The sequence below is a fragment of the Trichomycterus rosablanca genome, chromosome 17 (genome assembly GCF_030014385.1).
Source record: "Trichomycterus rosablanca isolate fTriRos1 chromosome 17, fTriRos1.hap1, whole genome shotgun sequence".
In the NCBI taxonomy this organism is placed as follows: Eukaryota; Metazoa; Chordata; class Actinopteri; order Siluriformes; family Trichomycteridae; genus Trichomycterus; species Trichomycterus rosablanca.
The window spans coordinates 12,827,576-12,843,478 of record NC_086004.1 but is presented as its reverse complement, the minus strand read 5'-3'; the positions used below and the strand labels follow the sequence as shown (position 1 = coordinate 12,843,478).

The following is a 15,903-nucleotide window of genomic DNA, read 5'->3' as shown; positions in this document are numbered from 1 at the left end:
TGTGTGATTTTTTGCGTTTTTAAAACGTTTCTGTTGTGCGCATGGCGCCACTTAGTGGACAGAAATGGAAATGCGTATACATTTTCTGATCTTTCACAGTTGTAAGGATAGAATACATTTATAAATTCTACGCACATGTTAGCAATTGATGTGCCAAAAAAAAAATCCGAACTTAATAATTAGTAAGGAATTCTATATACTTTTAAGAACATTGAAGCATCTATAATTTAGGAAGCCCATTTTGAATCAAGCGCGATTAAGCGCTATCAGTGCAGATCACACCACCGCAGAGTTCGAATCTCAGCAGTGCTATTGTCCAGCCAGGCATCCACACAGACATGATTTGCTATGTTTGAAGATGGGTAATGGCTAAAGGCTTGCAATGAACAGGTGCCCTGCCTTGCACTCACTGTTTGCCCAAGGAACCTGACCTGGCAATGACCAGGATAAAGCGGGTAATTTAAATAAAATGATAATAAAAAATAAATACCGTGGTGAATATTATCATCTTACTGAAGATATGCCAAAGATAATCTTATTAGGAGATTACTGGAACAGTTTGCTGTAGAAGGGTGACTTTTATTTCAGCAACCAGGGTTATAACATGCTGTGGTTTTGTTATGTGCCTAATATACTAGTACATTTAAAACAATTAAATTATTTGTTTTGTATTATTCCTTGATTACTGTTTCAATATAATAAATTGTTTCACATCGGTGTCACTGTGTGTCCTTCACTGAACATTCCGTCTGTTGTCTTCAAATAATTAACCAGCTAGGCAGGGGCGGCTCGTTCCTTAGGGCGATCGGGCGACGCACCACCAAAGGGCGAAAGGGAAGAAATTTTTCTATCACATTCAACCAGTGTTAAACTAGCTGTGACTGTTCTGGAGTCTGTCTTGCCTCGAAATATCGTAGTCCAATCAGCGTCGAGTTTTGTTCCATACAGTACCGCCCCTTTTGGGTGGGGTGACTAAAGTCTGATTAAAAATCGCCCCAGATTGCTCTCATAGACTCTCATGTTAAAGCTCTTTTTTTTAACTGCAGGCACTGCAATGCATTTTGAATGAGTTCCGGGAGGGCACGCACTTACGTGCCTGCGTCACACGTAATCGTTCCTTATTTGGAAACTAAACGCGGTGTTCCGTATTTTTATCAATGAGAGAGAAGTGCTGCAGATTAGACTGAGACAGGGCGATATGTGCTGCTACTACCGTGGGAATTAGAAAGCGTTTGGTTATTATTTTAAGTAGTGTTCACTTTTAGTCTTAGTAACACCGTGTGTAGGGCGAAAGTAAAGTAACACAAGCGGGGCCGGCACTTTTCTCACTGCCCCCTAAGCAACGCAGTCCAGAACCGGGGCTGCATGTCAGTGTGAAGATGGATTATGTAAAAATATTGTTTGCACTATTGAGAAAAAATGTTACATGATGTTCTTTGTTGTTTTGCCTAAAATATGGTTCTGATTTATTATTATAAAGAATGAAAATAATAAATGTTAAAACAGCCTAAATAAAACATTTTGATAATGTTCCTATGACTGTGTAAGACCCGTAATATTTTTTATAGGTGCAACCCTAACCGCCTACCCCCCGCTCTCGCTCAGGTAAACACCCGCTATCCCACCCCCACCCTATGCCTTCTGCCAACCGGTCAGCCCAGGGTGTTCCTTATTTCCAGTTCTGAAAGTTGGCAACTAATTGCTAAACTCCTAATTGGAGCAGCTAGCACCTAAAATAAAATGCTATCTGATGAAGACTGAATTAAATTGTTAGTGTGAAGGCTTTACTTAATTTTATGATTAATGGTAAAGCTGCTCTCTCTCCATGTTCAAAGTTATTTGTGAGGGCAAACTGACAGATGACTTAAGATGTTAATTATTTAAGCTTTAATTTACCCATTGAAAGGGTCACCTTGGCCATCATCGCAACAATTGCCCCCCCTGAGAAATTTGGCAGGAGCCGCCACTGCAGCTAGGACACTGTTTTTTAAATATTTGCTTACATTTTATGATTGACTAATGCATTAAATTGTTTTCTGTATAAACACTTGGAACACTGATTGTGAGTCAGGCCTTCTAAATTTTTTGACTAATAAAGATCAATTCCCACAGCCCACTCTTTTACACAGAAATAACGTGGTAAGCATTCCTAGAATATTTATGCCCAAGGTGTTACTACAGGACATCCAATAAGTTCATGGTCAGGTGTCCACTAACTTTTGACTATACAGTGTAGTAGCACACACATATGATACCACATTTGAAGGGGTGATGTTGCTGCAGCGGTGCAGTCCTGAAAAACACTTACTCCAGCACTGTAAACAGCATCAAGGTCACTACGAGAGCGCAGAGCGATGCTCCCGATCCGATGAACGTCAGCTTGTTCAAAATGCTTTCCTCTGCTTCGCTCCACTGTCAAGACAGAGAGGAAAGGCCCATCAAAACAAAACGCTTCTAGAATTCATCTCTATTTCTCCCACTGACTTACCTCTCCATTAAGCATGTACAAACCCCATTTCAAAAGCATTTCTAACATTTGTAAACTGCAATAAAGAATCTGTGATGTTAATTCTTGCGAATAATTATTTGTATTATTTATATGTAAAGAAACTATTACATTTTCTGTATGTTAACACATTTTTTTTAAGTAATGGGGCAAACCATTGCTTTGCATTTTCCCCCAATTTTCCTCCCAATTTAAGCTGTATCAAATTACCCTGATTGCATTACACTTTTCATAGGAGAGCTGTGACTAACACGCATCCCCTCTGACACATGTACAGTAGCCCATTACATCTATTTACCTGCACAAAAGGAGTTCAAATGTGGACCAGATTTGTGCACCGAGAGCCACGCACTGATCCCATTATCCCTCGTCTCTGTGCAGGCCATCAATCAGCCAGCAGAGGTCGTAATTGCATCAGTTATGAGAAATCCCCTCCTTGTGAACAAGCCAATCGTTGCTCGTGTAAGCAGGTAGCAGAGCTGAGATTCGAACTCACAAGTTCGAGAAATCAGCTCTAAATTGCTTGTTTTACCCCAAGTTATACTATTTAGAAACATTACCTGCAGGTGAACTGGTAACAGGTGATGGTATTATGATTGGGTATAAAGGAACATCTATCAAAAGCTGTTTTTGCAAGCAAAAATTGGTCATAGCCAAGTTTGCAAATATTTCAGCATCTGCTGTACATAATATTGTGGAAAAATATAAGGGAATCTAGAAAAATCTCAGGCATTGTTAAATGTGCATAATCGTCAAGTCCTCAAATGCCATTGAATAAGAAACATGCTACTGTGATAAATGTAGCCACATGGATTTTGGAAAACCCTTGCCAGTTAGTAAAGTCCAGTCCACAATTGCAATAAAAAATGCCACATGTAATTATATTTTGCAAAGAGAAAGTCCTACATCAATTCTTTGCAGGTTCTCTTGGCCTGAGCTCATCTGAGATGGACTGAAAATAGTGGAAACATGTTTTGTGTTCAAAAGGTGGTAGGAAGCTGTGTGCCTATAATGTGCAGGGCAGTTTTCACCACCTTTCACCACCACCACCCTGTCAGCCACAGTGGAGCTGTCATACCACACTGTGATATAGTTGGTCAATATGCTCTTGATGGTGCAGCAGTAATGTATGTGAGGATTTGAAAAGATAAATGGTCCTTCTTCAGTCTCCTCAAGGAGTCGCTGCTGCACCTTCTTAACCAGAAAAGAGATGACGGTCCAGCACCCAGAGTGTGTGTTGTCTGCAAACTTGATGAAGATGTTGAATCTACGCAGCGGCACACAGTTGTGAATGAACAGAGAAGAGAAGTGGACATAACATACAGCCCTGTGGAACGCCAGCGTTCAGAGTAAGGCTGGAGGACACCTGACGACCCAACCTCAAAAACTGAGGTTTGTTTGAGAGGAACTTCAAAACTCAAGTGATGCTAATTTTGGTTACCATCCTAAACTTGTTGAAGGCGGAGCTAAAGTCAATAAATAGTATCCGAATGTTAGTGTTTTTATTGTCCGGGTGGGTGAGAGCAGAGTGAAGGGCAATGGAAATGGAATCCTCTGTCTATCTGTTGGAGCGGCACGCAAACTGGTGGGTATCCATGGATGGTGGAAGCATCACTTTCAGGTGACTGAGAGCCAGTTTCTCACAGCACTTCATCACAATGGGGGTGAGTGCTACCGAGCTGAGGTCGGAAGCATGCTGAAGTAGTACATTTTGGCACCGTAATGTGTTCCAGCATGTGGGAACAGTAGCCTGGGTTAAAGTGACAGGTTAAAAATGTTAAAAAACTGTTCAGAACACGCTCTGGTGACACATTTAGGGGTGCCCTCAGGGCTGGCAGCTTTATGTGCATTTACTCTGCTTAGTACTGAACACACTTCAGTTGTAGACAGCGTGAGTTTCAGTCCTTATGTATTGCTCATTACAATAATAAAACAAGCAGAGAATGTATTAAGCTTGTCTGGGAGGGAGACACTGCTGGATTCAGATGGGATGGTCTGTAGTTTGTGAAGATCTGGATGCCCTTCAACATATAGTAAAGATTAGAATTGTGAAGGTGCCCATTGTTTGTAGGTCAGTTTGGCTTTTCTAATGTCCATTTTCAGCTTTGCCCGGATGAGCTGTAGACCTTAGTGTTGCCAGATCTATAGCAGAGTCTTGTTTTTTTGGCAAAAGTCAAACCCCTTCTGTTTAGGGAAGAATTCCACATGCTTGACAAAAGGTGACTTTAATATAGATCTTGACAGCTGAGGTGTACGTGTTCAAGAACTACTCGTATAGATGGAGGACCACCATTAGCCACCTTGATAGAGCTAAAACAGCATTGCCTACTTTCTGTAAGAGGGTCTGCTACTCTACTGCCCTTCACCGGCACTGGAAGAAAAAAACTCCAGTGCTTTAACACATCTGGGTGGATTTTAATATTTAATATGGAAATAATGTATTTAGATCTAGTAGCATTTAGACAATTTTAATGAAACATTAATCCAAATTGTGAATAACATACCTTATTCTCCAAATAATTCATTAGGACAGCAAAGTTAGTGGTGTGGTTGCAGAAGCAAGACGTTGCATTCGATCCAGAGTACAGCACTTTACAGCCCTTACCAGACCAATCACTCCCATTAGAAACCCTAAAAAATATTGAGACATTTTTATATTCCACTATTGGTAGTTTGTTTGTTTGATTTGAGACTGTTTCTGTCCTCTACTTACTCATTATTGACATCCCAGAAAATACACTTGGGCACAGGCGTGACATGTTTAGAATACTCCACCTACAATAAAAAACAGATGTGTGAGCTCATGTAGCACTGTAAAGTAATCCAGAAATAGCAAGACAGACATGAGTATAAAAAAGGACATTATTATTGTCTTGGTGTATTCTAGTATTTAAAACTGAAAAATTAACTCACTATAGGAAGGTCTGGCCTTAATGAATTTGAATTTCTTTAAATAGTCAAAACATCTTCTAGGTCTATTTTGTGTAATTATTTACAGTTCTAGAGCTGATGTTGCTGATGTTCACAAAGCAATTTAATAGTCCGCGATGTTAACGAGGATTATTTTAATGGGGTACCTGTCTGCAGCTGAAGTAATCTCAGATGTTTTCACTTCACAAAGCTAGACATTTGAAGTCACTAATGTCTAGTTCACACTACATGATTTTTGCCCTGATTTTCGCTCGCAGACAGGTCGCCGCTAAATGTGTCAGCTCAGAAGCAACTCGCCGTTCACTCAGGTGTCCATGGGTGTCCTAGTTTATGCCACTACAATTGTCTTATATTGGTCTAGTTTTCTTGGTCAAATGTTCTACTAGATTAGATAGATAGATAGATAGATAGATAGATAGATAGATAGATAGATAGATAGATAGATAGATAGATAGATAGATAGATAGATAGATAGATAGATAGATAGATAGATAGATAGATAGATAGATAGATAGATAGATAGATAGATAGATAGAGTATATATAATATATATATAATTCTAATATATTTTATTCTATTCTAATTCCATTCTAATATACAGTATATAAAACAGCCAAATGTCACTGTTCTTTTTATGCAGTTTCCACGTACGTTTGGCCATAAGGCAGATTGCCTATATGAAGTACATAAACTCTCTTATTACACACCTTTGTGAGAGTTGTGAGAGTGTACTGGACAGACACTGGAACATTCTCCGCCCTCAACACATCTCTCACTGTCGCCGAAATGACTGCTGAAGCCAGATGACCGACTGTTGAACTAAAAGCAAACCACAGCTTAATAAAAATTATATCCTAAAAAAAAACACATTCATCATTTGTAAATTTTCAGAAAGTAACAATCATACTGCATGTTTTTTGTTTGCGGCTCTGTTGAAGTTTCAATTTTAGTTTTGGAAAGCAGGTCCAGCAGTTGGCTGTAGTAGGCATGAATAAACATCACATCTGTGTGACCTGCCAATGACAAGTCGATCATTTAAGTAGCATGTAATTTTCCACTCCTTTTAGGTAATGATACTTAACCCTTTAATGGTCTAACCAAGGAAATAATGTTAAAAATTATTTGTTTGCATTTCTTAGTTTCTTGGGACTATACCAACAACAAACAATTAATGTTTTTTTTTACTAGTGCACAGTAATTTATTAATGAGCCTTTACCAAACAGTTGAGATTATTACAAAAATTATGCAACTTTTATGGATGATTTTTCAGCTGTTAGCTTCAAGTTGACATGTCAGTTAGAACGGCTGTTTTCTTAAAACCATCTACCAATAATTTTGAGTTTAACACTCACTCACTCACTTTCTTAACCGCTTATCCAATCAGGGTTGCTGGAGCCTATCCCAGCCTTTCAATGGGTGAAAGGCACACAGTAACCCCCTGGACGTGACGACAGTCCATCGCAGGGCAGACACACATACACACACCCATTCACTTATAGGGCAATTCGGTGTCTCCAATTAACCTGACTGCATGTTTTTGGACTGTGGGAGGAAACCGGAGCTCCTGAAGGAAACCCACGCAGACACGGGGAGAACATGCAAACTCCGCCCAGAAAGGACCCGGACTGCCCCGCCTGGGGATCGAACCCAGGACCTTCTTGCTGTGAGGCGACAGTGCTACCAACTACGTCACCGTGCCGCCCTGAGTTTAACACGTCAACTAAATAGTAGATATGGCCCAAACAAGATTATTTAAATACAGCTTATTTTTACCCATTATTTAGGCTCAAAGTAAGCTCAACCAAATAGCTGAGCTGATCATTAAAGGGTTAACACTGTTCACAGCATTACATAACAGTGTTCACCTCCTTTGTGCTCTCCTTGTACCACACATAATAATAGTATCCACTGCCAAAACACTATACTTCGGAGGAATGCATTCACACATTTTGGCACAAGTGTCACTATAATCAACAAGAAATCTTAGCTCTGATCTAGTCCAAAAAGCTCCATGAACCATAACGCCAACAGCTAACTCATGATTGTGGCACAACCAACTGCTCAGGTGGCGCTGAAGTCTATTATGCTAGCCTACTATGGCCTAAAAAACGTCTTACCAAGGGAGTGAAGCCTCTGGATCTCAGTCTCAGGAATAAGAATTTCATCTTGGCTCTGACCAGCTTGTGATGAGGGTTTGTAAGCACAGCTGCAGCTCACAGGAGATAATGTCCGTGGCTCCATATGAATATCTGCATAAAGTAACCACACCATGCATAAAGTAAACTCACCGTGCACGAATCAACGACACAATATAGTTTTTATATGGCTTCTGTAACAGAAAGTGACCATTTCTTTATTGTAAACATGAAGACAATATGAAGTTATTTATTTTTACATATCCATATTATTATTTTATTTGTTTATTTTTTTTATTTTTTCCCTTTTTCTCCCCTTTTAGTGCATCCAATTGTTCAATTTGCATCGTGCTTCCTCTCTGTCTATGCCGAACCCTGCCCTGACCGAGGAGATCGAAGCTAACCCATATCCCCTCCGAAACATGGGCAGCAGCCGGATGCATTTTTGCCACCCACACATTGATGCGATACCTAGCGTTGCATGCAGAAAGACACACCCTAAGGGCACTCTTCCTCATCTCTGTGCAGGTGCCTCTACTCAGCCGGCAGAGGTCGTAATCGCATTCTGGCAGAGAGAGACCCACATCCGGTTCTTTGTCCCACCCCCCAACTGAGCAACCCGCCAATCGTTGCTCATACAGCCACTCAGCCTCGAACCGGTGAGGCAGAGCTGGATTCGATACGAGGTAGCTCTGGTTGCAGCGTGTCTTTTTACCGCTGCGCCACCTGAGCGGCACACATATTCATATTATTAGTACATTTACATTTTCGGCCTTTATCCAAAGCGACTTACATTACAGGTACAGTATACAGTCTGAGCAATTGAGGGTTAAGGGCCTTGCTTAAGGACCCAATAGCAGCATTCTGGCAGTAGTGGAGCTTGAATCTTTTTAAAAGGATCTTTTAAAAATAATAATAATAGTAGTTAAAATTGTCATGTACGTTTATTCCCAACAGTTGACGTTTGTTCACTTACTTTTCTACATTACCGCTACATTCACTACATAAAGCTTTTAGAAGGCGCAGCAATCTACTATGCCGGGCCCTTTCTCTGGAATTCGGCTTCGAAGCTCGGCTAGGCTATCGGCCGGCCAGGTTTACACACAGACATGATTGAATATGTCTTAGGAAGAGGGTGGCCGGAGCCCTGCAATGGATTGCTGCTGCCCAAAACTTTGTGGCGTGTTTTAAATGGTAATTAGAAACTAACAGTTTCACTATCAGTAAACAGTTAACCCCGGTTAGTGACCATCTGGCACACTTCTTTGTATGCCAGCATATTATGAATAAAACATTACTAAGGATAGGCCAGTTTCTGCCATGTCAGTACTTACCAATATTTCTTGTTGAAAGCGTGAAGCTCTTCTTGTCTGTAAAGTACGCATCAGCCAGAGCCCAAAGTAATTTCTCAATACTCTCTATAACCATAAATGGCCTAAGGTGAATCTGTAGACAGCAGAAAAAAATATTTACTTAAAAAGACAGAAACTAAAATACTGCATGAATTTTTTACAACTGGTTTCTGAGAGTAAACAACATACACTGATCAGCTTCAGCTCCAACCATTGAACGCCCATGGCAGGATCGACAAGAGCGCTGGCTAGATTCACATAACTGGTAGCCATAGATGTGATGACTTCGGAAGAGACAGTTGTGGAATTAAGGGGAAAAGCTGAAGCCACTTCAATGGTCTGAGTGAGATACTGGAGATCAGAGGATGTGATCATGTCCGGATTATTCTGAAGAACTTTCACAGCTGCGTCAGCAAGTGAACTTAACCAAATCAGCTCCTGTTCTGTGGGTGAGGCTAAAATATTGCCTTCTGATTCCTATGTAGAGAAAATATATTAGTGGTCTGCAGAGTAAACATGATAAGGTCATGTGTGATAAGATAAAGCTTGTAAATTAATTGAAGCTTGAGTTGGTGTGTGAAAGCTCTTCCACTCACAGGTTTGGAAGAAATACCGTTGGTGATTTCTGTAAAAAGTGGCGTCTGAGGAAATGGGGGTAAGCCAAAGTTATTCTGTGGCTCTACAATCAAAACAAATACAGAAATCATTATCACAAACAGCAAGTCATTTGAACACAAAGCTAAAACAATAACAATAATGCAATTTACCTATAGCATGGCAACAGCAAATACTTGGTCTTATTGGCTGGCGGTGTACAGGTGTATAAATTATATCAGACCTCTTGACTTTTTACACACTTCCTTAGGTTATGGGTTTTATTTTAAATAGATATAAGTGCCATGTTTACCCATCAATCTACACTTAATCACTCACGAAGCTGAGTAAAAACTTTGTGTTACTCAATCTGGGTTACAGAACAAGTAATGGTTTCTTTGGGTTTGCACAGAGCATATAGTTATTACCTTTTTGAAACTGACAGACACCTCCTCTTTGTGACTCACAGTTGTCCCAGCCCCAGTTTCCACTGGCAGGATCATAGATCATGCAGCTGTCGTTATTAGTTCTGTGGAAAAGCTCTAAAGAAAACATTGTGAGACTGTGAACATAAATCTAACCAAAAGATCATAACTTGTACAGTTTTGTCTAAGCTCAATCCTAAACTAACAAAAAAGTGAAGTCATTTATGACCAAAATAATCACCTAAAGGCAATTGTTAGCAAATCCAAGGTTCACAATGATTAGCAACTCTACATTTAGAACTTAGTTTAACATCCCTTTGCCAACGTAAAATCACTTAGTCTTCTCCTGTAATGCTCACTGAAGAATTCTCAAAGCAGAATCTTTCGAGGTCCTCGAGTGTCCTATAAGTTTTAAAAGGGTTTTAGGTCAGGAAAATAGGATGATCTAAACAAACGTTTAAAAGTGTTTACCTATGTGGATCTGTCCAAACACAATCCCAGTTTAAGCTTCCTGGCGGATACAGACTTTTTAATCCAAATCTTTTGGTACTTTGTCGAGTCCATTATTATTGTGTATTCAAACAAGGCTAATTTTCACCAGGAGTGTATTTAAGATTTACGAGTTATTTAGTTAAAAAAAAGCAAATCATATATGGGTGCCTGCTCTGGTGGCATAAGGGTAAAATTCGCTTGCTCACTGCAGGGTTAGAGTATCCAATGGTGCTATCGGCCAGTCAGGCATCTACATACAGACACGACTAGCTACAGTCATGTGAAAAAGTTAGGACACCCCATGATAACCTTTGTCTTTTTAAACATATTTAAACATACGAACATTTTAGCTTCATTTGAACAGTACTGAGAGATGGAGCTTATATCATTAAACAAAAAAAAAAGTTAAAAAAAATACTTTTTAAACACAAGTTGTAAAATGTAATGAACAAAAATGGAGATTTATTGTAAGGAAAAAGTTAGGACACCCCCACATTTATTACTACTTAAAATGTCTAATAATTAGAATCCGGTGCACCACATCAGCTGCAATGATTAGACCATCGTTAGAGGACATTGGAGTTTTATTTAAACCTCAGACATTAGTTTGGTTTGCTCTTGATTACTGAAGTGAGTGATATTACCATGGTGAGATCTAAAGAGCTCTATGAGGCCTTCAGAAAGAAGGTTGTAGATGCATATGAGTCTGGGAAGGGATTTAAAAAGATCTCAAAACAATTACAAATCAGCCATTGCACTGTCTGGAAAATCATTTACAAGTGGTGAACATTTAAAACGACTGCCAACATCACGATGGCCAGGTCAGGTTGTCCTTGCAAGTTCAGCCCAAGAGCAGACCGCAAGATGCGTAAAGAAGTCTCCAATAATCCTACAATGTCATCAAGGGACCTACAGGTAGCTCTTGTCACAGTTGATGTCAAGGTACATGCATCAATCATCAGAAAGAGACTGCACAAGTTTGATTTTCATGGACAGTGTGCAAGGAGGAAACTCTTGCTATAAGCAAACGTCTAATTGAGGTTATTTCAGCCAAAGGGGCAAATACCAGCTATTAGGACATAAGGTGTCCTAACTTTTTCCTCACAATAAATTTTTATTTTTGTTCATTACATTTTACAACTTGTGTTTAAAAGTATTTTTTTTGTTTTTTTGTTTAATGATATAAGCTCCATCTCTCAATACTGTTCAAATGTAGCTCAAATGTCCATGTTTAAATATGTTCAAAAAGACAAAGGTTCTCATGGAGTGTCCGAACGTTTTCACATGATTGTATGTGTAAGAAGTGTGGATTTAACTTTTTACATTTTTTTAAGCCAAAACGCTTTTTTATTTGTCCACAAAAACTTTGCGCATTTCTAGATTTCATGATTACCATATTTTGCAATTTCACAACTGTAATTTTGGGGATTTTTTTCCTCTCTAACCATCCTCGTCGCTCGGTGTGGTGGCAAAATATAGCTTCCTTTTCTAGACAGGTTAATTCCAGTTCTTGTTATTGAAACTTTCTAATTATTGTGTACAGAGGCCAGATATGTAAAGATCTTTAGGTGTGTAGCTATTTTATAGCCATGGTCTGATTTATGAAGCTCAATGCACTGTTGTTTCACTTGTATATTCTCTAATCTTTCTCATGTTGATAAATGACTAAGGGTGTATTTATGCTCTAATCCAACAGTGTCATAAATGACTGCTTATAAATTCCTAAACAATCAGCTAGACGTTACAAAACTTACATATAAATGGATACATGGCAACAAACTGTGATGCACTGTGTATTCTGACACCTTTCTATCAGAACCAGCATTAACTTCTTCAGCAATTTGAGCTACAGTAGCTCGTCTGTTGGATCGGACCACACGGGCCAGCCTTCGCTCCCCACGTGCATCAATGAGCCTTGGCCGCCCATGACCCTGTCGCCGGTTTACCACTGTTCCTTCCTTGGACCACTTTTGATAGATACTGACCACTGCAGACCAGGAACACCCCACAAGAGCTGCAGTTTTGGAGATGCTCTGACCCAGTCGTCTAGCCATCACAATTTGGCCCTTGTCAAACTCGCTTAAATGCTTATGCCTGCCCAGTTTTCCTGCTTCTAACACATCAACTTTGAGGATAAAATGTTCACTTGCTGCCTAATATATCCCTTACATATAAATGTATACATGGTTTATGTTTTATACATGAAGGTTTTAATAGGTGTCAGTCATTATAATGGAGTTTCGTTAAGCTCTGTTTCATACATCATCAGCCCATATGCAGCTGTTTAATGTAAAATGAACCATTCGTTCTGATGGGTGGGGTTCTGAATGACATCATACATGAATTTCTGATGCTTACGAGCTGACTTTGCCTTAGTTTGTTAAGACTTGGCCGAGATTCTGAGCTCATGATTCATGATCCTAAGCAGCAGGGAAGGATGGAAATAACTACTCAACAAGGAATCACAAATACCAGCAGAGAGCCCAGCTCTTAATCAAATTCAAATGGGTCTCACGACTAACTCTACTAGTAACGTCGTACCTTGACACTTGACGTAGCTCCAGTATACGCCAAGCGTGGGCGTCATTTCCAGCTTAGATGTGCCCCATTTATAGATCAGGCCGCTAGGAAGATATAAACAGTTTTTTTCCATGTTTCCGATTTCCACAGCGTTTAACACCTGATCCCATACGTGGAACTGGGTAATGCTGCCGCAGAAGGCCTCCTCGCTCTTAAAGGAGCCTCCAAACGAGTCTTGTTCTTGGCCGATGATAAAAATTCCATCACCCCCTATTTCTTCTGATGAGTAGAGGGCACTCCCCTGCTCGACCTCTTGACCGTCAGCTGAGATTACCCACTTGCCACCGTTTCCTGTCCAACTGACACACACAGAGTGCCAGATGAAATCATTGTCGAAGGCTGGTACATATGGGCCATGTTGTCCGTGCACAAGCAGAGCGAGCTGGACGCGCTCATTGGGTATGATTCTCGCCCGGACCTGGAACTCGTTAATGAATGAGTGTATGGAATAGGAAAACACTGTGAAAGATCCGTTGCAAAAAGGACCGAAGGAGATGCGAGTGCAAACTGTTACATCAGCCAGCTTGGAGAACTTGTGCACCAGACGTGCAGACTGAAGGCTGTTCTGCCCAAGGAAATTCAGCACTAAGTCAGGAGTGGCTTGGAAAACAAAAAGGACAATATGTATTTGTTAACAGCTTTTTAAATCTAGCTTTTGTATACAAACATGCATTAAGAGTGTTGTAAAAAAGTAATTCCCCCTTTGTTTTGCACATTTAACAATTAAACAGCAACATTAAACAGTGGCCCAGAATTTACTTGAGTAAAACAACACAGTTAATAACAGTTAATAAACATTATTTCATAATGTCTCTCTCTCTCTCTATATATATATATATACAGTATATATATATATATATATATATATATATATATATATATATATATATATATATATATATATATACATACATACATACAGTGAGCGAACATTTGGACAGCAGACAGTGTTTTTCCGGTGTTTTCTTTATATTTTGTAAAATTCTATATTAAAATGTCCCCAGAGAAAGTGCAGAGAAAGTGCAGAGAAAGCACAGTTTTTTGTTGTTGTATAATTACTCCTGCCAGTAGCTGTCACTTTGTATCAGACAGAGGGGACACTGAGTGAGAGAGAAGAAGGAATTCGGCTGAGTAAAGTATTATTTCTTTCGTGAAATTACACCTACAAAATACAACTCTACTGAAATAAAGAAGAAAATAAAAGAGAAATATGAGTATTTGTTGTTTCTGGTAGATACATGTTATAAAAAAAAGAAGAAAATTTATTATGGTGTATGGTACAGCACGCATACTGTACTGTAATGTCTGTTTATGTACAGTACAGTACTACTGTGTATTGTTGTTTATTATTGTTTATTACAGTAATGTATATTCTATAATTTAAGTTTAAGTGAAAATATACTTGTATTTATAACAAAAAAAAACATTTAAGACATTAGAAAGGTTAGGTAAGGGGGTGGTTTGGGGGGTCTGGCACGGATTAATTCTATTTACATTATTTCTTATGGGAAAAATAGGTTCAACTAACGAACATTTTGACTTAAGAACAGCCCTTCAGAACCAATTAAATTCGTAAGTCAAGGGTCTACTGTAAATAACAGTTCATTCCCATGCAGTTTTTTTCTAAAATTATAATTATTTTTGAGTTAACTTGTATTGCTTCTATTACAGAAGATGTAAATGTTATACACTATACACCTATCTGGCATAACATTATGACCACCTTCCTAATATTGTGTTGGTCCACTTTTTGCTGCCATAACAGCCCTGACCCGTCGAGGCATGGACTCCACTAGACCCCTGAAGGTGTGCTGTGGTATCTGGCACCATGATGTTAGAAGCACATCCTTGAACTCCTGTAAATTGCGTGGTGGGGCCCAAAGCATCACACTGCCTTCGCTGGTTTGCCTTGTTCCCATAGTGCATCCTGGTGCCATGTGTTCCCCAGGTAAGTGACGCACACGCACCCAACCATCCACGTAATGTAAAAGAAAACATGATTCATCAGACCAGGCCACCTTCTTCCATTGATCTGTGGTACAGTTCCGATGCTCATGTGCCCATTGTTGGGGCCTTCGGCAGTGGAGAGGGGTCAGCATGGGCACCCTGACTGGTCCATGGGCCCTTGTCCATTTTTCCTGCTTCTAACACATCAACTTTGAGGATAAAATGTTCACTTGCTGCCTAATATATCGCACCCACTAACAGGTGCCGTGAAGAGATAATCAGCGTTATTCACTTCACCTGTCAGTGGTCATAATGTTATGCCTTGTCGGTGTATAAAATGCTGTATTCTTCTCACAATGCCATGATTTGAATTTGAAGTTGAATTAAACAATTCAGCATTTTGTGACATAGTGAGAATTGGTTTCTCTATGCAGGGCTCTAGAGTGCGACCAATTTGGTCGCACATGCGACCTAATTTCTCAATGGTGCGACTAAAAAAAATCTCAGGTCGCACCGGCGCGACCAGGCGTCCGATGGATAAAAAAACCAACAGACACACATTAGGCCAATAACATGGTCTAAACCAATCAGAGATAGCGAAGGGCGGGACAATATTGTAGCGGTGATATGTGAGCGACATTCAGCTCAGCCAATCAGAATGCAGCACCAGGTTTATACACGTGCGTTCGGACGTTCTGCAGTAAGTTTAGTTTTGTATATGAGACTTGCCGGATGTTCCAGAATGGAAGTTCGGGTTCTGGAGCTCGGCGGTGTAAAGTGTCGTAACGCTCACTGAAGTCCTGACTAAACAGTTAAAGTGACTCGACCCTGCCATGTTCCTTTATTCCCACACCTCCACCACCGCACAGCAAAAGACCCGCAGCATCCCCACCGGACAGCGGCTAGGTGAGCCGACCCTCTACAGTAGCAATAGGCTAAT

At 39.9% G+C, this 15,903-nt stretch overlaps 1 protein-coding gene across 1 annotated transcript in view; it reads right to left on the bottom strand.

Annotated features, from left to right (window-relative positions):
* The window catches only part of LOC134331863 (adhesion G-protein coupled receptor D2), a 138,982-nt gene that overhangs the window by 117,652 nt on the left and 5,427 nt on the right, over nt 1-15,903 (bottom strand). The window contains exons 4-14 of the mRNA XM_063013403.1: nt 12,978-13,616; nt 9,948-10,061; nt 9,522-9,604; nt 9,115-9,402; nt 8,908-9,019; nt 7,556-7,687; nt 6,345-6,450; nt 6,145-6,256; nt 5,220-5,281; nt 5,011-5,137; nt 2,309-2,412 (exon numbers count right to left, since the gene is read on the bottom strand). Coding sequence (XP_062869473.1) covers nt 2,309-2,412; nt 5,011-5,137; nt 5,220-5,281; nt 6,145-6,256; nt 6,345-6,450; nt 7,556-7,687; nt 8,908-9,019; nt 9,115-9,402; nt 9,522-9,604; nt 9,948-10,061; nt 12,978-13,616 — 1,879 coding nt within the window. The remainder of the gene's footprint in view (nt 1-2,308; nt 2,413-5,010; nt 5,138-5,219; nt 5,282-6,144; nt 6,257-6,344; nt 6,451-7,555; nt 7,688-8,907; nt 9,020-9,114; nt 9,403-9,521; nt 9,605-9,947; nt 10,062-12,977; nt 13,617-15,903) is intronic.